Genomic DNA, 23610 nt, shown 5'->3' with positions numbered 1-23610 from the left:
GTTCAAGTTGACGCACAGAATATAGATAACTAAATCAATCAAAAAAAGATCCATATTTGAGCATCTGAGCATTGTTAAAGAGTTATGGAGGCTTTGGAGTGCGGCCGTGACGCCTTCAGGTCATAAACCGATGCAGAACTGCAGCAACGAAGGCCGTCTTGGGGTTTGCAAGCCTCCATAACAACGATTAGGTTTGAATACACTCCAAAGTAACACATGGGAAAAGCACCGCATATCCATAATTAGGTATGGAGGATGATCTGTGATGCTGTGGGCATATTTCTCTTGGGGAGATTTCTTAGAGCTCAAGGTATCCTGAATCACTGAACTTTTTAAATACAGGTATTGTGTTTTCCTACAGAAAACTGCTAAGGGGTCCTTTCTGAGTGTTTTAACAGGATAATCCAAAATATATGGAGAAATATAAGAATATATTAATATATTCCTATTGAAAATAATTGTGCAATTTGTGAAGTTTTGTAGGACAATGCTTGATCACAGAACAATATATGAAATTGCATATAATGAATCTCCAAGATTTCTTTGGGTTTGTTTTGTCATAGATCATGCTACTGCGAAAAATAAATAGAAGAAGAAGAAAGATAATTTATTTCAAGGCTTTTTACACATCGTCACCATGCGCATCAAGGCCGCTGTGTGTTGCATGAGTTCATAAGTGTTTGGACACAAGCTGAGCTCTGCCTCTTCAGTTTGGAAGCTAATATCTTATTTACTGCAATTGAAAAGATTATTTTTACTTATATCTTTGGAAGAATTTCAGTTTATGCAAATGAACTACTTGTAGTGAGCCCTAATTCAGCCGCTGCACTCCATCATGCTTTCAGATAATAAAGGATTTTTAGGCTGTTTGAAAGGAGTCTAGATATCTGCAGAATTTCTATTGCACATTATGAAATCATCAAGGGGAACTAATCACTTTAAAAACTCCGGCTCGTCATGGTATTCGAATCAGAGGTGCACACGTTAAACTAAGCGTGAATGAAGCAGCAGAAGGTATTTTTCTGAGCCGTACCTTCTGCTGTAATCAGAGACGGCTTAGAGAGTTGTTAGAGTACTATAGGTAAAACACATCATCCTTCCTGCATTTTCCTCTTCCAGTCTGCCACTGCTTAAATTAGCCTAATGAAATTTCCCGCTCCGGTGACGATCTCTGCTTTGACTGACAGGCAGTGAAACAATTGGCAGCCTTATTCTTCATTTAAAACAATACTTTTAAAACCAGGGTTTGCACCACAGAGGTTTAAGCTGAAAGTGTGCAGCTGGCGTAACGCTTCACAGCTGAGGTCAGACTCCCCGACAACTCCTCTGGCGCTTTCACATCTTCACACATTCATTCTTTATTCATGAGGAATACCTTTTTCTTTTTTTTATTTTTGCAGTTTTACTCTGAACAGTACTAATCCCCATTCTGATCTTTTTTTTTTTTTGTATTCCAGGTTTTTCCAGTGCTAATGATTACCTCTGAGTTGTCTCTTCTTAAACAGAAAGACTGAACTGCTATGTCCAAGCGGATGGGTGGATGTGGGCTTGAATTCTTGATGATCAGCTGATCCCCAGTGAAGCTCGATTGCTATTCGGGTTTCCTTCTCACCCTTTCACATCGATAAGAGGAGAGATGACTAAAAGAAAAATCAGATGATGGCAAAAAAAAAAAAAGAACCCCGAAATGAAGCAGAAACAGTGGAGTAGACGACATGTCGTAGAGGGGAGCCTCGTTGAGGTGCCATTTAGAAAAGCCTTCTTTAGATGTGCTGTAGAACTACTAAAGCTGTCGCACTCGTACCGTTGGTGTCAGATCAGCTTTCTGCAAATGAAAAAGCCCAGGGGAACTGTGTTAATCATAGTTTCAGGCTGGAATAATCTGACATATTCAAATCTAAAAAAGATTCAGCAAGCCACACAATAAAGTGTGTGTGTGTGTGTGTCTGCGTGTGTGTGTTTTTGTACACCTCTTCTTCAAGCTGATAACTTTGTGGAACTCTGCAAGGAAGCTTTGAAAGCTGCAGAAGAAAACCTGACTCATACCTCCACTCTTCCTCAATTGTATCTTTCCTAAATGAAGTTTGCATTTCTAATGTTTGGTTTCTGTTGATTGAATCCAGATGATATTTTTGTATTATTATTATTATTTTTTTATCAGCCTAACTAGAAATCTTTTGTGATTAATGAGGGGTAAACAGACTTGGATTCTTGAGGGCCTCCAGCAAATATTATCATCACTCACTGATATTAGTTCTTAATAAGAAAGATTTTTCAAAATGTTTCTTGTCTTTCAGACTCATCATGTTAACATTTATAAATAGACGGATGAGAGGCCGCTTTGTTCTTCATTTGGAGTAAAACCATAATGACAAATTACACCCTCACACTACAATTCTAAGGTGGTCATAATTTTGACCTACTTGTGTGAACATGCAGGCTTATGAGGGATGTTACTTTTGCTTTTGTCACATGACAGCAACAAAAGAATTGAGAGATTATTATTGGGAAGTTCAAGAAAAACGATTGTGTTTTTATGGTATTCAAGTCTGATAAAGAAAACCCTAAAATGTTCTGCCCAGATTACATTGACACCCGTGAATAAAATCCAGTGCAAACTTCATTTAGAAGTCATTTAATAAGTACATAAAATGAATTTGGGTAATTAATCAGAGGTCTGCTGTAGAGCATCAGAGAGCAAACATTTTTTAAAGAACAGGAAAGACTGCAGAGAGAGCAGGGAGAACGCTGTGGAAGTGCTTAAAGCAAGAGCACGACATGAAACAAGATGCTAAGATTTAAACATCTCATGGACCACTACTCAATCCATCACCTGAAAGTGAAAAGGGTACCGCACAACTGCAACCTACCAAAACATGGCCGCCCACCTCAACTGACAGGCTGGGAATGATGAGCATTAATCAAAGAAGCTGCCAAGAGGTTGAAGAGCTGCAGAGATCTGTATCTAAGATGGGAGAAGCCGTCAGCAGCTGCACCCTCAACAAATCAGGAAGGAAAAAGAAGCCACTGTTTAAAAAAAAAAAAGTTAGAAAAAGGTCCCATTTATAGATTAACAATACACTAAGCAGACAGATGGAAGATCAATACGTAACTTCAGCAGATTAATTTTGTGTATTGTTTTATTTGCAAGCCGCTGACATGGCTCACATTTTGAATTGTCAGATGCATGGTGAGTTCATAAATTCACTGATCAACTCATTATTTGTTGATCGGAAAACTAGTTTAGAATGAAGCAAAACGTGGGAGTTGGGCCTTTGCTGCACTGGAGGTGGTTCATCTTTAACTGCCTGTTTTTATCTCTAATATTCAATCTGCCTTTGCTATCAAATACGCAGTGACTGTCTCAGCTTGTAACTGAAAATTATGTCTTAAAAATGTGCCAGTGTTTCATGTTTAAAGACTGAAAAACATAAAAGCTTTTGTGGGTTTGTTTGGCACCTGTCTGGAGACGAAGTCTTGCTGGTTGATGAACAGGAACAAACTATCTCCACTGTACATCTGGTGAATTTTAGAAAATGCATCCAATGAGCCAGAAGCAAATTTCAGGCCACTTTCAGCAGTATGGATGGTGATATTTCTGACAAACTAATATGGAATTGCTTTGTAACTCAGTCAGTGTAATAGAAATTTTATCTGTGCCTCAATATTGTCGCGGCTCCTCTAAGAAAATTGGTTCGTGGCTCGATCAATACAGTCTGAAAATTAGACCTTTAAGGTTATTTGTCAGGGAAACGCTGTTCCGTCTTGCTATATGTGTTTATTTCACAGTTCTGTTTTCTTTAAGACCAGTTAGAAAACCTACAAGACCACGGATTGTTTCATCTCCAGGAACAAGCACGTAAGGTGTCTGATGCTGATCTCCCATAAAAGCTCCAGACTGAATTGTGTCAGGAAGTGCATTAGCCGGCCTTGGAGCCAGAGAGGCTGAGCAGCGGTAATTTACCAGGATATTGAACTGGTGGGTTCCGGTGCAAATGAGCAAGCTGTCAGAAATCTTGTAGCTCCATTTGCTTTGTGGGAGGCTAAAAACCAAGCAGCTTGAACAGGTTTAATGTGGCCTTACACTTTAAAACAGTGTTTCTTGGGATAGAGAGAAGCGTTTCCCCTGTTAGACGTCTCTTGTGATAAAGAGTAAGATTTGTCATTATATATGCGGACAGGTAGATACTTATTCCAGTGGGGAGTCAATTTTAGTGTTTTGCCTCCAAACTAGAAACTTTTCCTCTTCTTTGACCCTTTGGACTTTCTAAAAATGTATTATCTGACCAAGACTGACTTGTTTCTGCATTTCATGATTTGAGAAAAGAAATCCCAATCACAGCCGCTACCTGGCCATCCAACTCCTCTTTTATTCATACAGAATCTGATTTTAAAAACAAATAACCTTCGTAAAAGACTTTCGTACAGGCTTACTGAGATTTAAAAAAAAAAAAAAAAAAAAAACAGCCCAAGGCATAGCCAGCAGTGAAATAAACACCGCTGGAAATATTAACCAAATGCAGCTGGTTAATATTTCAGGTTGCTGAAGTTATGACTGAAAGGATCAATTTCCAACCTGACAGCCTCTGCAAGGCAATTAAAATGAAGCCCAGCATGTTGGTGGGGGATACAATAAAAACATCTCCTGTGATGTTTCCCAACATGGATCTATAGCCACATATTCCTTTCATAACATTTTGTTATGAAGCAAAATTACATTGAATGATTTCACATTACAATTATAAATACAAGGCATTACACCACTGATCTGTACCATCACTCATCTTACAATATATAGATTTTTTTTTTTTTAGATGAACTAATTGACAAATAAAATCTAAGGTGTGTGGAGTGCTCTTTGGCTGCCAACTTGGAGTCATGCTGGTAATGCCAACGTTAAGCAATTAAATTTCTGTTTCAGAATGGGGAGGGGAGGCAGTTGTCAATGCAGCATTTTTTTTTTTTTCAGTGCAGGATTGTGGGCCGTGTCGGCAGCGTGGTTGGGTTTTCACTGTGCTAAGAGGGCAAGGAATTACACTTATAGTATGCATAGATATTGGTAAGTATCATCCAGATCAGGGAGATTAAATATCAATATTGACCCTAATTTTCATTATGGTGCATGGTAGAGCAAATCGTTGTCTATCTTGTAAAATCTCAATAAAACACATTGAAATTTGTGCCTGTAACTTGACTAAATATTTAGGGGATGCGTATAATTTCATTAGACATTATAAATGCACGTCATCGTCTATCCCTCCCCAGCCCTTCTACTCCCTCTAATCCTCCTTTCATTCAGATCGAGCTCTAATTATGTTCTTGGACATTCTTGCATCCATAATGTTTCTGTTGTCTCCTTGCCATCACCGCAGATGGTCTTTAGGCAAACACCTGCGCTTTGTCTCCCCCGACATTTACAGCTGGCAATAATAAGCTTACCAGCAGCCTCGGACAGGGAAAAGTCACTCTCACAGCAAGAAGCATCAACAGCAGCAGCCACTGGCTGCTCTGTCTGGCCACACAGGCTCAATTATCTCATTATCTGTAAGGGAGCAGGAAGGCAATGAAGTGTGATGGTGATTTTCATCTTCTTTTCCTTTAACAATTCTGTTCCGTTTAACAAAAGATGAGAATTAAAAACTCGACAGTAGATAAAGCAAAAAAAAAAAAAAACCCAGAAGGACAAACAAGAAAGATAAGAATGGAAAAAATACCCTCCTCTAGGAGGAGCCAAATAATGCTCCAGCACTGCAAGGTAATTTTAATTTAGGAAAGACTGAGGTTTGACCTCATATGGCAAATTCTGCTTTTAGGGTTGTTACCAGTTAACACATCAAAGATTTCCTACATCGTACCTGGATTTTCCCAAATTGTTTAAAGGCATTGAAATTTTAGTCAACTTTAATCTTAATGACTTTTATTCACAAAAAAAATGGGTCTCATGTCTTTATTCAATGCATGTTAATAATTGGTTTCAAGAATAGGAAAAGTAAATCACCTGGTTTTTAGTTTGGTAAAAACCAGCCCCTTGCTTTGCTTTGTGCAGAGGGTCTGGACCCTCAGTATTGAGAAGTGATTGCTTGCTGGAGGCGTGGACTCCGTCCCAGACAGAGCACTGAAGGGAGAGGAGAACCCAGCAGAATTGCTAAGGCGTGAATTTGGCCAGGCTATCTATTTTTACGCACTTGGATTCAGAGTTCTTACAATCTGCTATTTGGGTATCCACAAAAGTCCGAAAAGATGCCTCGACCAGATATAAGCTTTTAGATTTTTATTTTTATGATTTTTTCAATCTCTTTACATTCACCATCATTGGCAGAAATCAATTGTAACTTGTGTAGCTTTTGCAGTTTTTACAGCAGTTGTTATAAATTCTCTGGCCGCAGAGTGAAGCGAGTCTACAGAGAGGTGGAGAATTTGTTTGGAAATAAAACGGCGCAGAGCGGGGCTTCTCCGATCCAGTCCTCGGGGGTCGATGTCTTGCAACATTTAGACGGTTTTCTTCAGCACACCTGAGACAAATAATGAGGTCGTTTGCAAGATTCTGGAGAACTTGGCTGCATGCCGAGGAGGTAATTCAGCCATTTGATTCAGGTGTGTTGGACCAGAGGCCCGTCTAAAAGACCTGGATTTGAGGACCCCTGGCATAGATGGATGCACTTCTCCAAATTTAAATTGTTTTTTGTGATTTTTTTTTTATACAGCTGTATCTTATTAATACTGATTTCACCCGATTTGAATTACTCTTCAGGACCAACGACGCAAAACCCTTTTAGAATGACATTTAAAATGGCTTTTTTTTTTTTTATGACCTTGTGAGCAGAAAATGTTTTATATTTAGGAGCACAAATATGGGAGCGTGTGGGAGTGAATGTTGAATGCTTTAAAACAGGATGTCCTATATCGCAAGATCAAACTTTTGTTTAAAAAAAGAACTAAAAGCAAATTCAAGTATCGTTTGACTCTCATGTTGTGCGAGTTAGCAGCACAGTCAACAACAGCATAAGCCATTGTGGTGCACAGCCTGTGGGGCCAATTTAAGAACTTTTCTTGGTTCAACAACTTAAATGCTCTGTCAGAGCTGTGATGCTGTCAAATCTGAACATGCCTTTGGAGGGTTCAGGCTCAGAATCATCACAGTTTTCTTCAGTATCAAAGCAATCCAGTGATGGCTGTCATTGCAAACAAAAGCTATTAAAAGATAAGTCGGCATAGCTTTGAAGCAGCCTTCCATGCGGTGCTTTTAAATCTTTCTTGATGTTTTTGTGTCTACTGTTCTGAGGCGGAGAGAAATTTGTTTTCAAACCGACTCCGACCAGCACGACCTCAGTAGAGCCGTCTGGAAGAATAAAGTGTCTTTTGTAATCCCTTTCTTGAATGTAATGAAAAATCCTAAATATTGTGTATTTGCCTGAAGTCAGGCTGTTCTTTTTCACAACTGCAGCTCTTACTGTTACAGTTGAAAATTATTTTTAATAAGGGGAGGGATTAGAGTTTATTTTAATACTACTAATGTTTTGCTACGGTTTTAGGGTCAGGGTACTTGCTCATAACATTTTAATTCCACGCCAGTGTAAGTGTCGTTGGGGTCCCACAACACCAAGGCCTGAGAGTTCAAACAGGAAATTTTCATATTTTCATCACACAGTTGCATAATTTTCTATTTTTAAAGAGAAAGGTGAACACCCAAGCAGTTGTACAGGGTTAAAATGTTTTAACAGTCCAAATTCTCTACAAACCCCTTTCACGCTTAAACTAGAGTGTTGCTTTCCCCATGGAATTATGCTCCCGCACCTTTGGAGTAGCACACATACCTCCAAATTGTACCCGTGATCGAGTATGCTAATTGGTGAGAGACGAATGGATGTTTTTGAGTAAAAATTAACAAAATTAAGCTGTCAGTGGAAAAGCCTTTATATTGATGAGGTTGGGGAAATATGCAGAAGCAGCTCCTAGGATTTATAATAGACTTCCTATAGGGAAGGGCCAACATCAATAATATAATTCAGGCTGTGCGATTACCTCACATTGATCGGTAAAGATTGTCTATCCTCAAATGCTACGTTATTTTGAATAATTTATGTATAGAAGAAAGCTCCTATAAAACATCTTTCATTCACCATTAAAGTTCTAGACAATTTCAAAGAAATTATGCTGACACCTTGACCCTGATGGGGCCCACTGGGCTCAAGCTTTAGCATGCGTTTCTTTGAAATGGCCTGGAGAGATTCTGCTGATTCATCTCCTTCAACTATTTCAGCTTAAGCCTCGACCCTGTATTGTTGGAAAATATCTGCCTTATATCTGCTTTACACCCAAGCAAACACCGACAAGAATGACCAGTGCATGACTTTGCAAGTGCTGTTGGAGAGTGTAAGGCTGATGCTTGCGAGGTGTGGGCACTCAGTTGTAGGAACCATGAAGCAAATGCACCTCTCATAAAATAATTAAAATAGCCTGCTATGTTGCATCAACATTATGTTAGCGATGTAAAATAATGCTACACCTCTAAACATTATTTACGTTACGGTTTAAATAAGGTCCAGGACATATTATACAATTTCCTGGACTAGAGAAATACAAAAAATAAAAAAAAATCTTCACATCTTTTGCACCTTGACATTAGAGCACCATAAAACCCCCTCGAACGATAAATACCTGGTCAGTCCAATCACTTCCAATTTATTATAGTCAGTCACCCGAGATAAACCAGAAGGGCCAGATTAGATCATCAAACTGTAATTCTTTCATAACTGCGGGAAGATTTCCCTTTAATCGAAATGTCATCTGCTCACGTTGGACTTAAGCACCACAAATCCAGCTGAAGCTGACAGCTCCTGTGTTGTCCACCCTTGTTTAAAGTGTACTTCTGTCAGGAGAGATTATCTGTCAAACATAGCTCTGCGCTAATCTTTCTATTATCAGATGTAAGTCACTGTGGCAGCAGAGATGGAAATAAGCTTCCCGTTGGATCTGTAGAGAGAAGCGAGCTTAATCACCTGCATCAGCACACATGCGTACACCAACAATTAAGCCCTTCTCCAAAGTCGTTCACACATTCTTAGCGAACTATGTGCGCATTCAAGCAATCGGATTCATCGGTGTGAACTATTGTCTGTCGCGAGGAGTTTTTAAATGCGGGCTGAAAGGTTCTGTGGCTGTTTCACAGTGCAATAATGGCTCCTATCTACAAATGTCTTGTTCCCGTAAGACGGTCATCATTCTCATCAATTACCTCCTGTGAGCCCTCACACACACACAGTCCTGTGGGAGCACGCACACGCGTACACGCACACACACAGAGTCAGAGTTTCTGTTTGTTCTATTCTGTCACCTCTCTGCTTACTTTTTCACCCCGATTTAAACTTTTTCCACTTGAACAGATTTCATGTTGTCCTTGATCCTTCTCTGTTCTCGTTACTCGTCTTTTTTTTAATGGCAGACTCAGCTAGATGCATCACATATCTCACTTTTTTTTTTTTTATGAAAAGGTTTCAAGTTACCTCTCCAGGCTTGAAAAGTGGGTCAACACTTGCATTCATATCGACTCCTTATGTTTCTTTTTTTCTTCCAGGTATCTAAATATTTTCCCTAACTAATTTTTAGCCTGAACCTATTTTTCTCTGCTCACTCCTCCTCTACCCTTTGCCACTCCTTCTTTTTCCATTCCTTTTTGTTCTTCATCCTAATTAGAGCAGCTCCTGGATTTTTGTTTATTTCTCACGACATGAAAAGTGGAAATAATGTGGAGTATGTTGGCTGATTTTGCAGGTGAAAAGAGAAACGCACAATTAGCATTCAGAAATTAGCCTACTTTAAGAGAACCTCCTGTGGCTAACATTGATGAACCCCAAACCTCTTTAAAAAAAATATAGGTTACTGCAACATTGGTTTTTTTTTTTTTGGTTTTTTTTGTGCAGTGATGATGGATGTGATCTTTGTTTAATCTGGTGCCTGTAATTTAGCAAAATGCAAGTTCTGACAAGCAAAGATACCAAAATGATCCCTTTGTTTTTGCTGAGTAATAATTTGAGCCAAGCTGGAATTGATACTGATTTAGATGATAATTATACATTTCTTTCTTCTTTTTTTTTTTTTTGTTAAAATTAGAATTACAGAATGCAAGTAAAACTCTCTGATAACTTGTAGATGTTTTTTTCATTGGTGCACCTAACATTTTACAGGTCTTTTCAAGCAAAGACATTAATGTTTTCTGCCTGCAATATCACACAACCAGAAAAAAAAAACATCTTTTGGAGAGTTTTGTTAAGCTTCAACATGTGTGTCCTATAACGTAATCGGTGTTCAGAAGGGTCTTGTTTGTCAGTCTTGTCAAATTTATTGGACTGGTGGCAAAAGATTGACAGCCTGCTCACACATTGCAAAACTACTTAAATATTAATAACGAGACATATTTTTCCTGAAGGCCTCTGGCGAGCATTTGCACCGAGTCGAAATGCTCTCCTTTACAGAACAGCCAAGTTAATGCATGTTTTGACATTATGTGCAAATCTGGCCATGTTTGCCTTCCTGCCTGATTAATGCGATGTAGCCACACCTCAGTAGCCCTAATCCTTCACAATAAGGGCTTTAAAAATACACACTAAATATCAAATGTGTATTTAAAAACTAATAAAATTTAACCAGAAAAATTATTCATTAAAATAAAACCCCACAGTATTTTGTCCCTGTTAATTACCTCTGGTAAAGGAAAGTTGATCAATTCAAACACATACCTGTCTGCTCATTTGCACCGACAATTTGCATCGGTCATTTCTTTCTCTCCCCGACTATGAGAACGTGTTTCATGCTTTGATTTCACCCCAATCTGACAACTTTGCCGGCCTGTGTTTTGGTGTTAGTCGTCCTGTGAATTTGTGTCTGCAACTTGTTGAAAAGTCTCCAGCTCAACTTCTGACAGGAGCAAGAACACCCCATTGTTTTAGCTCTTTTGTACTGGCTACCTCTCCATTTATTGTAGAAATACATATAAAATTTAACAGTATTGACATCATTAAATGGATTTCCTCTCTCCTACCTGTCAGATCATAAAGCTCATAAAATTTGAGCCAGGAAAATGAAGTCTCAAGTCTGGGGGAAAAAAAATAGTCTGTGAGGTTCTGGCAAGCAGGTGTTCTTGGTTGTAGTTATATGCAGGTTGAGGCATAGAGGAGCTCGTAGGATTACACTTGTTTTCTAAGATGCCTTCACAGTTTTTACTAATGCAGTTTATTTTGCAGTAAATAGTCATTTTGCAGAAGGTAACTAAAAACACAAACATGTTTTCTTTACATTTATCGCTGTAGAATAAAATACACTTTCAGTGTTAAACGGAATGGACTTTGCTCACTTCCTCAACTGACTGCCATTTCGTCTTCATTGCATTTTCATCCATAGTTAAACTGAACATTACTTGCTAAATTTTTTAACCTGCTTTCAAGCAGCGTTTATGTCACCATAGATGTCTGACTAACCTGCGAATATGGTTTCCATTATATCTGAAGTCCATGTTGTGTTGTTTTTGCCTTCATGTTGGATTAGCAGAGCTGTGAATCCATGAGTGCTCATCTGTCTCTCCCAGTGCTGTTGCAGGAAACGGGATGGTTAAAATGCACTCAGACTGCATCCCTGGAGATTAAGCCAGTGCTCAGCAGAAAAATGTAACTTGATAGCTGAATTATTAATACAAACAGACAATAGATGCTGTAGATGAGCAATAATACTGAATTCTACAAAACTGCAAATTAAAATCAGTGCGTCTTACTTTTTTCTTAGTTTTGCTGGTGCTGCGATTTGCATACGTCTTTTTTTTTTTTTTTTTTGCAATTCATGACACATTTTTTGACTGATGTGGTGAACGTTAATTCACACAGTCTGTAAGTTGTAATTTAGATTTTGAGCAACGAGTGTGACAAATTTCAGAACTGATAGCCAACTGATGTATAGGACAACATTTCCCAAGAGTGTTTCCAAAAATGTTCTTTTCTGAATTTTTTTTTTACATCTGTTTGCATCTGTTTGTTTAAGTATTTTTAAAGCCAGTACTTTTTTACTTTTACTTAAGTACATTTTTTGAGTACTTTCTCCACCACTGTGTTTACATAATGAACAAAATACATTACGTATTATCTTTATATTTCACAGGCTTTGAACAATATCCCACAATTAAAAATATGTCCGGAAAAACGTCCTTCCTCCTGACTCCCAGTCCCGTCTGTCTCCCAGCAGAATGTGTACTTCACCAGCTCCCAGCAGATCCACCTCGGCGTTCTCAGTCCAACCATCGACGACGACGACAACAAGTGTCTGGTGGACGTGAACAGCAGGCCCAGGCTGCTGGAGTGCAGCTACGCAGCCACCAAATACATGAAGCTCACCTGGACTTTCGCTCAGGTGAGTCTCGGCAGCGGCCCTCAGATTTCTACCTGGTTTAAAAATGTCGGCTCCTTCGTTTAAAATGACCACTGTGCTTCCATCGGACTGGATTGCTTACTGGCACTTTGCAAGAAGCTGCTGCTTTCTGTTTTCTGTCTGCTTTGCCGAGCAGTGTTAATGCTTTAAATAATTAAATTGGATTCTGGCCTCTTCCTCTCCAATTTGTTTCCGACTCGAGGCGCCCCCCCTGGTTTTGTCAGAGCACAGATCATTCATCTGCCGTTTTATGTGACAGGCGTTTTAAAAGCACATCTGCCTCCGTTGGATAATGAGCTTCCACACGTCCACGGTTCCAGGCTTATAACAACCCTCGCTTATTTCATAATCTTCACACTTTTAATGTTGACTTAAAGTGTGACATATTAGTTGAGGGAGCTGGATAATTAGTAACAAGAAGAAACGGCTACATTCAAGCTCCGGGCTTCTCCGGGTTGTTTGCACTTGTACACATTTTTCTGTATAACTTGTGCCTTCTGTTTTTTGCCTGTTGTTCAGATTGGAAAAAAATTACTTTACAATCATACCGACAATTCATCTCTACCCCCAATGAACCTCCAGCATCCTCAGAGAACGATACGACCTCACCTTTCTCCGGCGCTTTAGGTCCTTCAGTTTCCGTGGTTTCTGGGCAGACTGGCAGGGGAGTCGGCCTCTAATTAGCATCAGCCTGAATCAGAGAGATTCTCACTTTCAATTCACGTCCGGAGTCAAAGTAAAGAGACCCAGGAGGCAAACCCCCACGGGTTTTTTGTTATTCAAAAGAAAACTCCATTTTCTCCATGAAAAGTTTGAAGAAGTTAAATAACGCCCTGAGACGGAATGAGTTCTACGAGAGCAGATGAAAGTTTAGATGTCTAAAAAGTTTAAATGTATAGGAGGAGTGCTAGTGTGAAGTTTGACCACTTTTACCAAGTCAAATGTATTTACCTTTGTAAGTGCAAAAGAACACTTTCCCTTCATCTTTTTGATTATCTGATTGGAAGAGCTGAGCCAAATATAGTGGATTTTTTTCTTTTTCCTTTTGTTGTGACCAGATGTTATGTTTTACTAATAAGTTACTTCACGTATTTTTAGTTTTGTAAATAGAAATAGGTTTTCTCATTAAGTGAGTTGCATTTAAAAAAAATAATTAAATTGAAAACTAAGCTTTTATTCAGTTTCCCTTATTTTATTCTTTTTTAACTTGGAACAAAATAAAAGATTATATAAGAATAGAAAATAAGTAGGGTTAGGGTTAGGATGTGTCTTAGTACAATAGTCTCTAGTGGACCAGATATAAAACTGTCAACATTTCTAGCAGGATCCTTTTCATGATCATCTTTTTCTGTGCCGTTTTTTTTTTTTTTTTATTAATTATTAATTAATTATTAAACTGGACTTCTATAATCACAAGTACATTGTAGGCGTGGTCAATCACAAGCATAATGCTCAGCCACAATCAGCGATTACCTGGCATACTCTCATTGAGCAAGACGAGATTTCCTTTAAACATGAATCACAGGGGCGTCACGCAGCGCAATGGTCAGAGCGGGCGTTCCCGTATACAGAGGCTACAGACCTCGACGTGGCGGTCACCAGCTTGACCGCCACGTCGAGGCGGCAAAGACATTCGCTTCCTTTGCCGCACGTCTTTGTCCCTTCTCTCTGCCCCCTTCCTATCGGATTACTGTCAAATAAAGGCCACCAGTCCCGACAAATTTATTGAAAAAAAGGAAAAACAATCACAAAAGGTCAAACCAGACCGGAGCATTTTAAAGCCAAATTTATTTAGTTTATTTGGAGTTGGTCCTGAATTGCCCTCATCAGGTCAATGAGAAACAAAGTCTATGGCTAAACAAATCATTGTTAATTTGGCTTACGAGTCTCAGTGCCTTTTCTTTCAGGTGATGGTTGTGGTTCTTAGCTAAATCAGCACACTCATAGCAGTGTGTGTGTGTGTGTGTGTGTGTGTGTGTGCGTGTGCGTGCGTGCGTGTGTGTGTGTGTGTAAAATTAAGCATTGCTGCCATTTTTAAAGCCCTGTTGCTTTTCATTTCAATAGCATAAGAAGATTCACTGCAAAAAAAAAAAGACACAAAGAAAATAATGGTTGTATATTTAACACTATCGTGCATAATTTGATTACCAGACAATAAAATATTTTGCCATATGACCACTACTATCCCCATATGCCAGAAATCCCTCATAAGCCTTTATTGTTATGGATAGTAGAACAACTTTGACTAAAGTGATGAGCAATGATTGTATGGTAACATTAATTAATGAATCACATTTCAGTGCCCAGGCTGGTCACTCCTGCACTATGCTGTCTGCATTAATGTCACTCAATCCCCTTGACTTCCCAATATCTTGAAATGGAAAGTGAAACTGACAGGCTGACATATGCCATGACTAATTTAGTCAATAATTATCTGATCACTTGAGGGCACATGTGCAGTGTTGGAATGCCATTCCCAAGCTTTTAGATTGTTGTCATGGAGGCCCTCAGGGGACAAGGGTGGAAAAACGCAAGAACAAAACTTGGTTTCTTGGGTGCATCAGATACGCCTGGCAGCCCAAACGCAGACTGCTGTACAGCAATGGTTCTCTCAAAATTATTAATAAGTACAAACCACTGACCCCGGCATTCTGAATATCCTCACCTGATTTTCAAAACTGTTTCATAAAATAGTTTTAAATAATAAAACACATTATTTTACAGAGCTCTACAGCTGATCTTTAGGCTCTAGGCGATGCATAGCAGCTCTGCTTAAAAATGAATGAAGCCTATAGCTGAAAGAAATAGAAGTTGGGTGGATTTCTGCAGACAGAGGAGGAGGAAACCTAAAAATGGAGATAGATGAGTGATTAAAAAAAAGAAACAAAACACAAAACTGGAGTGTGTGAGCAATGAAAAAAAAAAAACACAAAGGTTTTTTGACCATGATGAAAAAGAAATGAAGCAAACCAAACCACAGGCAGCTTGTGATGTGAAGCAGGCAGTCTGAATTATTAATAAACTGATTTTTTAAAATATTAAAGTCAACTTAATTCTAACAGAGCAGATATCAGAAGGGGAAAAGGAAGGAAAAAACGGGGAAGGAGCTGAGAAAAAAGAAATTCAAAGAAACGTTACAGACAGCTGGGTAGATCCTCTAAATTGTACTAACTAGAGTTTACTGTTGATATGATGCCCTTTGCATCTTAGTTGTTCTGCTTTTATTAGGTTGTTAATGGCCAGAACCTACTCTTTGGACAGCCAATAAAAAGTTTCATTTCACAGTGTTGAGGAGTTTGTCACTGTTGGTTAGATTTACAAGAGAGTAAAGCAGCAGAGTCAGAGTGCACCGTCAGGCCGTCCAGCATAGCGCCTAATCAGCAAAAATTGTCCGCTTTCAAATGAAGTCAAAGCGTTCGCATCGAGTGAAACAGCAGTTTCTTTTTTTTATTCTACTACACTAAAAGGGGACGCAGCAATAAGAAAATAATAAATATGAGGCAGCACTTAGCATTTTCCTGCTGCAAATTTGACATCTATTATTAAATATGAAGCTTAATGTGCAAATTTGGGCTCAAGCACACTTGACAAAAACACTTCTTTTAAACGATGAACACCAACTCTTGCTTTCTTAACACTGCAAATACAACGGAGGCTAAAATCGGAGACACTGTTATTACTGAATATCCATGTCTGCACTCGGTCTGTGTTGTGACAGCAGTAGCACATCGACCAAGCTTTCACTCCTGAGGTTTGACTGGACATCGGATCAGGTGATATAGGGATCGGGTGGCAGTCGTGTGGGAAGGTCTGGGTGTGTCAAATTTCTGCATACATGCAAAGGATAGATGGACTTTGGCTTTGCTTGCGGTAATCTTGGCAGAGCTTCAGTTCGTCCAGGTGAAGGCAAACCCGAGCTAAAAAGGATTGGTCTCGAGTTACCAATATACGTATAGACGATGACAGGGAGAGGAACTCAGTCCTCCAGTGGACGATTGGTTTAGAGTTGCGTCTCTTAAGCGTCAAAGGTGTGGTTCAAGAACTGTCAGAAGTTTTTTTGTGTTTTTTCTCCTGCGAAAAGGTAATCATTCCTCTCCCTTTTCTCTATATCCATGCAAAAGGATAAAAAAATTGCTGCAAAATTACTGACTTCATACAACTAGCTAGACTTTCTTCTCACCCAATATTCATACAGCCCTCTAGTCTTCATGGTATACGACAAGTGGTTTTCTCAAATAGTTCAGGAAGAAATGCGATGTATACAGAATATCAATTGAACATTATTTCAAACTGCTTCTCTAGTCAGAGTAACCGAATCATGAGGGAATCTTGGCCCAGTTGTAGAAATCTCTGGTGTCCCAGACTTTTCCTTAGAATGTTTTCCAAGCACATCAAGAGTTTTCTGTGTGATCAAACAAAACACCTGTTTCCATCAAACTTTGTAGCTCATTGTTTTTTGTTTTTGGGATATTCCACCAAATATACCAGCAATCAAAGGTAAGGATTTGGTAGAAAATCACAAACTATCCAAACATTACCTTGTGCACGTCACATATTTTCAACATCGGGCTCGATGTATGATGATGAATGTGCATAACTCAGTCTAAACCCGTCAAACTTTTAGACGTGTAATCATTTTAGGTTATGTTTGTGCTTTCATTGATCAAACTTTTAGTAATGTTTGTATATTTTGACCAAATGTTATGCTTTGAAATGGTTGCTGGAAGCACTTTAAATCGCTGGATCACACGTGTATCAGGGTTTCACTTGAACGCAGTTACAAACATTAAAACTAAGAATGTTGGAATGTAGTGAAGCCACAATACTTTTGCATTACGATAAGTTTTATTAAATGGCATGCGCTTTATTCTTTTGTTTTAGAAAAAACAAAAGAATCTTAATCTTTATTGTAAGATTAAGAAAAAAAAGAACAGAGTTTTGATTTTACTTTACTTACTTTTTTAGCATTCACTTAATGCACGCCACTCCACTATTTTCTACTCTTTGTCTTTGCCGGGTCTTTTTGTTCAGCACATCCTTTAAGCTGAGTGACCTGAAGATTGAGTGTCCGGTTGACAGATTGCCCGACTCGCCAGCCCGGCTCCATCGCCAGCCCGTCTGATGGCTCCCTGGCTGACTCGCTGTCTGAGGGGCTGATTAACAAGGGCTCCCACCTTAATAGCAACGAATCAATAGTGCAATCCAACTCTGCACTCTGCAGAATGACAGGAGAGTTGACTACAGAATAGAGGACAGTGTGGTGGATAAATGCCAAATGGTTTTCTCTCTAACAGAGATGATTTTTTTTTTTTTTGTAGCATGTGTGTTCCAGTGCAGACTTTAACTTAGCCTGTCTGTTTCTTGTGATGAGTCTTTTTTTTTTTTTTTTTTTTTTTTTAGAAAAATCTCTACTCTACAGGTAGAGTAGAGATTTTAGTGCCTTTTGTTGAAAGTCTGTCAAGAATTCGCACACTTTAAATAATCTAGTTTTCTGGAGATAAAAAGACAAGGAAGATTTTTGTGATTACTTTACTTAGTTGAAGTCTGACTCTCCTTTACTATAATCTATGAAGGAAACGGCAAGATCATTGAGTCCTATACTTCTATAATCCCCCTCTAGCAGTCACAGAATTAAGTTATGATTAACATGGATTGCTAAAGCCAGTGCTCGAAAGCTCTTAAGGTTTCTGGAACCGGCTTTTGATTCATGTAATATCGTTTCTCATTATTTAGGTAAATAAGATAATCTGATGTGAGCTTTCACAAATAAATTTAGAGGACGTTTTTTTTTTTTTAGAAATCATTGTTACTTTTTTATTTTGTGTTTTTCATATGTGTCAAAAATGCATTTTTTTTACATTAACCTAAATAGTGAATTTTAAGAGGCAGTAGATTAACTCTTCTGCTTATAGTATCATATATGTGCAGGATACACACTTTTACTCTGCATATTGTTGTTTAAGGAATTAATTGAGAGCATTTTCAGTACTTTTATACATATTTCAACATTTGCAAGGCACTCGTCCTGATTGGATGGACTAACATAACAAAAAGCTTTCCTCAATTAAAAACAGTCAGTCACCATTTAACACAGTTTGTTTAATTTCAAACAGCAAATTTAATAACTGGGCGTTTCTGAGGCTGTGACCTTGTTAATAAATTGATGATAAAAGGTGTCACACTGCTGGCGCCCATATAAGTGATTGATGAGGGAACCACAGTGACCTCAGCCTGAGTTGGTTCTTTGCCTAATCCTAAGCAAAGTTCAGAGAGGTTTTTTTTTTTTGTACGATAACCAATGAGACATTACTGATAATAAACTGAAGTCTTATAATCCTACAGTAAAGGAGTTGAGCAAGATCACCATACGGTCCCTAGAGTCTCCACGACCATTGAAATGATGCCGACACCTGTGGGAGCACAGATATCACAGTTAATGAAGTTTCCTTATAATTTGTGAGCTTCCACCATCCATTTCAGTTTAACTCTGGAGAATGACAGCAGTTTCTGTTTTCATAATTTTATCAGCTGCTCAAGAAAGTGCAGCTGAAGGGATGTTGCAGCTCCTCTTGAGCTTGCACAAAAATAATAATCTGATCAGAAAGAGTCATGAACACAAATCCCAATATCTGTGTTTTATGGATCACTCTGGGCGGATTGGTTAAAAAAACACACCAATGTGTGATAAACAGCTTCAAGTTGTTTCATACAAGTCACAGTATTTTAAAAATTATGTGAGCAACCACTTGAACAGGTTATTCCTTTTGAATGGTTTAGGGGGGAATAAATCATCTTCCCTGCAGAGTTACTATATAAAAGGAAGCCAGAGATGTTGGCTTTCACTGACAAACAAAGAATAATATTATTTTAAAGTTCTGCAATAAGCAAAAACATTTTAAATAGGAAATTTTCTCATGACTATTAAAACTGGTAAGTGTTTTATCCATAATGTTTACTAACTAAGGTCATCAAATCAACTTCAAATCTGTTGTTTGTGCTGATCCTGTTGCCCACTTCTGTTCTCCTGTTATTCTAATTTATTAACACAATGCCAGGGGTCTCTGACTTGTACATCTTCCTTTTAAATTGCAGGCAAATGTATCAACAAACTGGCAGGTATACGCGTTTCTCCCCAGCTGAGAGCACTATTCCACCTGAAGCACTACTTCGACCAATCTTTAAATGAAATGGACCAGAATATGACATAACATTATTTTCACAGCAGTTGCAGTGCCAAAAGTGACAATAAAGTAAAATGTACTAGTCTTACCTTCTGTGACAGCTGAGTGCCCAACAATCACCTGTTAATCTATTAAAAGATGTCTATATACAGACAAGTTATTTTTAACTAGCCCACTTATAGAAACATTGAATTTAACCCGTAGTATACCGAAGCATGGTGGCCCAGGCCTATCTACTGCATTATTATCAGGGTTCACATGTTTATGAATATATCAAAATACTTTTCCAGGTCGTGTTAACTTAAACCGAATGGAAAATGCTGGGTGCTTCAACCGTAAATAACCCAGCGACATTTTGGTTCCACACCAAGAAGATTAATGCTGTGAAGTGGCCAGTCTTTTTCCTGCTCTTTCATCCATTAGGAAACTTATGGGCTAAATATTTAGCACTTTAGTCTGTACAGTAAAACACTTTAAGTTAGTGAAGAGGATGTAGCCTACATACGTTTTTGTAACCACCTAATGTTAATTATTCCTTTGGTGTTTTGTTAATTTGATCCTTTTTTGTTCATGTGTTGCTTGACATAGAAATGTCCATAACAGCATATAGGATTTTTTTATTTATTTTTTTTACCTTTACATTTATTATTTTAAAAACAGAACAGTGTGGGGGTAAAATGATTTGTGCAGAAACAACTATTCCCATCAAGAGAAGTACACTTCACTCATAAACAATTTCATGTTTTAGCCCAGAATTTGATGAAGACTCAGAATCTTGGGGGGAACAAAATGAAATAAAAAAAACTGCTGTATGCTCATTTTTCTGGGCTCACACTGATGGTCATTCTGTTGAGTGTGTGTGTGTGTGTTTTTTTGTTTTTGTTTCCTCGGACGTGGGTGAGATTTTTAAAGCATACTGCTTTTAATGGAAAGCAGCTCTCGTGAACAACACAGCGAGTTTGACACAAATGAGTTTCGTCTTCTTTCCCACGGGGCCCAAGCTCATTAAAGCATATTACTGTTCGTGCCAAAAAAACGAAGGACCTACTTTGGTTTCCAGCCTGTTGTTGAAGAGAATAAAATGTAACACATGCATATGCACAGGGGAGAGAAACAGGCCCATATTAAGTGAAAGCACAGTCCTTATTCAAAGGCATATTGTGTTAAGCAATAACTACAATTACACTAGATAACATTAAAGTACTCAGCAGCATATTTATTCAACTTTATTGACACTACATCACCTTAATTGCAGTCAAAAATCGTAATGCCAGCGAGTTAAACAAGTGCATGCTGTCATATGAACATTAAGCTTGTAATAAAGTCACTAAAGATAACAATTGATGGGACCAAACAGTTTTTAAGAATTTGAGATTCTATGCAAATAGCAATTATTTTGTGTTTACACATATGCCAAAATTCAACTAGCATAATCAATAATGTCCACTTGTTTTCCAGAGCCCATTGAACTCATCAAGTTTTCACTAGATTAGACGTCTGAACTCAGTGCAACTGTGACAAAACATAAAAATCTGTGAAGCGGAAACAAGTGAGTTGTTGATACAATTGCTTTAAAGTTAATGGACAACCAAAGGAAACAAAATTCCAATCTTAGAATGGCATGCAGTCATTTTAAAAACCAGAAGAGAGAGGGAGTATTCACAAGCAGAAAACATTTTAAACAGTTGCCAGTTTGGGAGTGATGTGACACTTTGCACACAGGTGGACTTCATTTTTTTAAGCATTTGACTTCTGAAGGTACTTGATTGCATCGGAGCGTTATAGAGGCTTCATAGCAAAATGATGTGCAAAAAACGCATGCAGCTCAATCTTATATTTTTATATTTTGCTTATTTTAATTATGCAAAGACTTTATTTAGCATAAGAAATATTAAGCACAAATATTGTATATTTATATAAATCTTAAATATATATATTTTTTCTCAGCATTTATCTCAAGTTCTTGAAGAGTGAGGCGCCTCTCATAACTTAAACCAGAAGAGCGGCAGCACTTTGGCCTCCTGTCCTTCCTTGTTCTGCAGTTGTAAACTGGTATTAATTTGTGATCACAGGCTGTGAAATTTCAAACACAAGGTCAAATGAATGTTGGCTACGGCTGACAGCTACCTATTTTTCATAGCACGTATTTAGCAGCTGGTGGGCTGCCTGTTGGAAAAGATCCCAAAAGTTAAGTGTCAATTGTGCGGTTAATGAAGAGGTTAATAGTAGGATGAATATCAACCATTGTTGTAAATTGATTCGCAGCCGTCTACCAATTATAAGGTTTATTTTGTAATGCATGCTGCTTCATATTGGTATGTGGCTGTTTGTCTAATCAGATTAATTAACATTACATAAGCAGGTGTTTACTTCAGCGTTAGAGCATGGTTTTAACTGTGCTCAGCTTATTCTGCTCCCCATGGTTTGAAAGTGTTTGTGTACCCCTGCTAATTTTTGAAATGTATTATAATATTTACAATGTGTCTCTGAGCAGTAAAGTGTGAATACATGTTATTACCAAAATTAAAATCTAAGGGTTATTAAAAAAAACATGGTACAAGACCAGCAGCCACGTTTGGGGACTTTGAAAAACAATGAAAAAATTTGCTGTAGCCATAAAGGAGGGTTAATAGTACATGTATTTGCACCCAACTGCTATTATACAAACATCATTTGCATGTGCAATGCAAGTCAGATACAGAATATTGTTTTGTATGTTACTATGTTTGTTTTTTTATGTGAGAGTAGAATAAACTACTCTCAACCAAAACAATCCAATGATGGATGGTAAAAGTGATTGCCAGCATCTTAGGTAACCTTAAGAATATAAACCACAAAGTTTGAAGCCATGAAATCTTAATTGGAAAAGCCTGTACCATTGGTGCCAGTCTGCTGTAGGTATTCTATTCGTATATTGCATGAAAATATACAGAAAAACTGCCCTTTCTTATTGCCTTTATAATTGAAAACATTTATTTTTGGGGGTTTACAATAGCCGAGATGGTGGGGTCAAAGAGTCCTAGAGCGACAGGTTTCTGTTTTCTTACCCCTGAAGACCTGTTCTTAGCACATGTCACCTAGTATTCAAAAAGCACTGCTTTTTGAATACATACCTAGAGACTTTTCACTCCCTAAAATGTACCTAGTTCATGTGTAAAACCTAAAGAGTTGCATTTAGAGTTGATTGATCCAAACAGCTGTGTGTGGTAAGCGCGTGCATCACACCACTTCCACATGGAGCGGCTTTTGCCACTTAGTTGATTCTGTAAAAGTGCTTTTCTCTACAGGTAGCATAAAGCATACATTTCTGAAAAGAGACGGCTAAATGAAATGGCTATGCAAGGTTTCTGTGTATGAGGAGACACACTGACTTGATCTGGACACTATTTGCGCTCATGTTGTTATAAACATGAGCGTATTTGTGGTCATGGTCTCAAGTTTTATTAGCAATCGCTTCACTTCTAATCTTGAGTGAAAGTGAGTCGATGTGCAAGCCTGCAGCTATGACAGGTGATGCTGTGCACGCTCATATTTTTACTGCGAAAGGGTCCGCCCAATTAATCAGCTAATGATGTTTCATCATAATCTGCTTTGGCTTCATAATAAGGATCATAAGTGTGTTTTTCCAGTTGAACACTATTCTCTTACTCTCAGTTTATCAAAAGCACTTCCTGTTGTCTTCATTAGACATTGACATTCTGCCTCATCCTCCCTCCGGACTACACCCAACCTTATTATGCGGTAATTCAGAAATCTTAAAGCTCGACATGACTTTTAAGCGTCTCTGCCTGTAAGGTTTTTGTTTTGACCTAAGTTTCCTTAGAAAAAAAAAAAGCACACTTATCAAGTCTGATCCTTTAAGCTACTGCTCTCTCCTGTGTGCTTCAGAGCTTCAAGCTTTCAAAATATCTGTTTCTATAGAAGCATTCCTGTTTGCTGTTTCTAAGTTAATTAATGCATTTTATTAAAAACATACTAATCCTCCTCATTTTTATTGAAGCAGTAAGTGTGTGGGGTT

General features: G+C 38.2%; 1 protein-coding gene across 2 annotated transcripts in view; it reads left to right on the top strand.

Annotated features, from left to right (window-relative positions):
• galnt18a (UDP-N-acetyl-alpha-D-galactosamine:polypeptide N-acetylgalactosaminyltransferase 18a) overlaps positions 1-23610 on the top strand; it is a 133878-nt gene that overhangs the window by 108291 nt on the left and 1977 nt on the right. Inside the window, exon 10 of one of the 2 annotated variants that reach the window (XM_088006409.1) lies at positions 12229-12393. In XM_088006409.1, coding sequence (XP_087862535.1) covers positions 12229-12393 — 165 coding nt within the window. Of the gene's footprint in view, positions 1-1505; positions 1945-12228; positions 12394-23610 lie in introns of those variants that run through there. The other variant, XM_088006410.1, reaches the window with a different exon arrangement.

This window comes from Poecilia mexicana, unplaced genomic scaffold (assembly GCF_051168715.1).
Source record: "Poecilia mexicana isolate PSO_F unplaced genomic scaffold, ASM5116871v1 scaffold_6, whole genome shotgun sequence".
Taxonomy (NCBI): Eukaryota; Metazoa; Chordata; class Actinopteri; order Cyprinodontiformes; family Poeciliidae; genus Poecilia; species Poecilia mexicana.
This window is presented reverse-complemented; position numbering and strand designations above follow the sequence as displayed.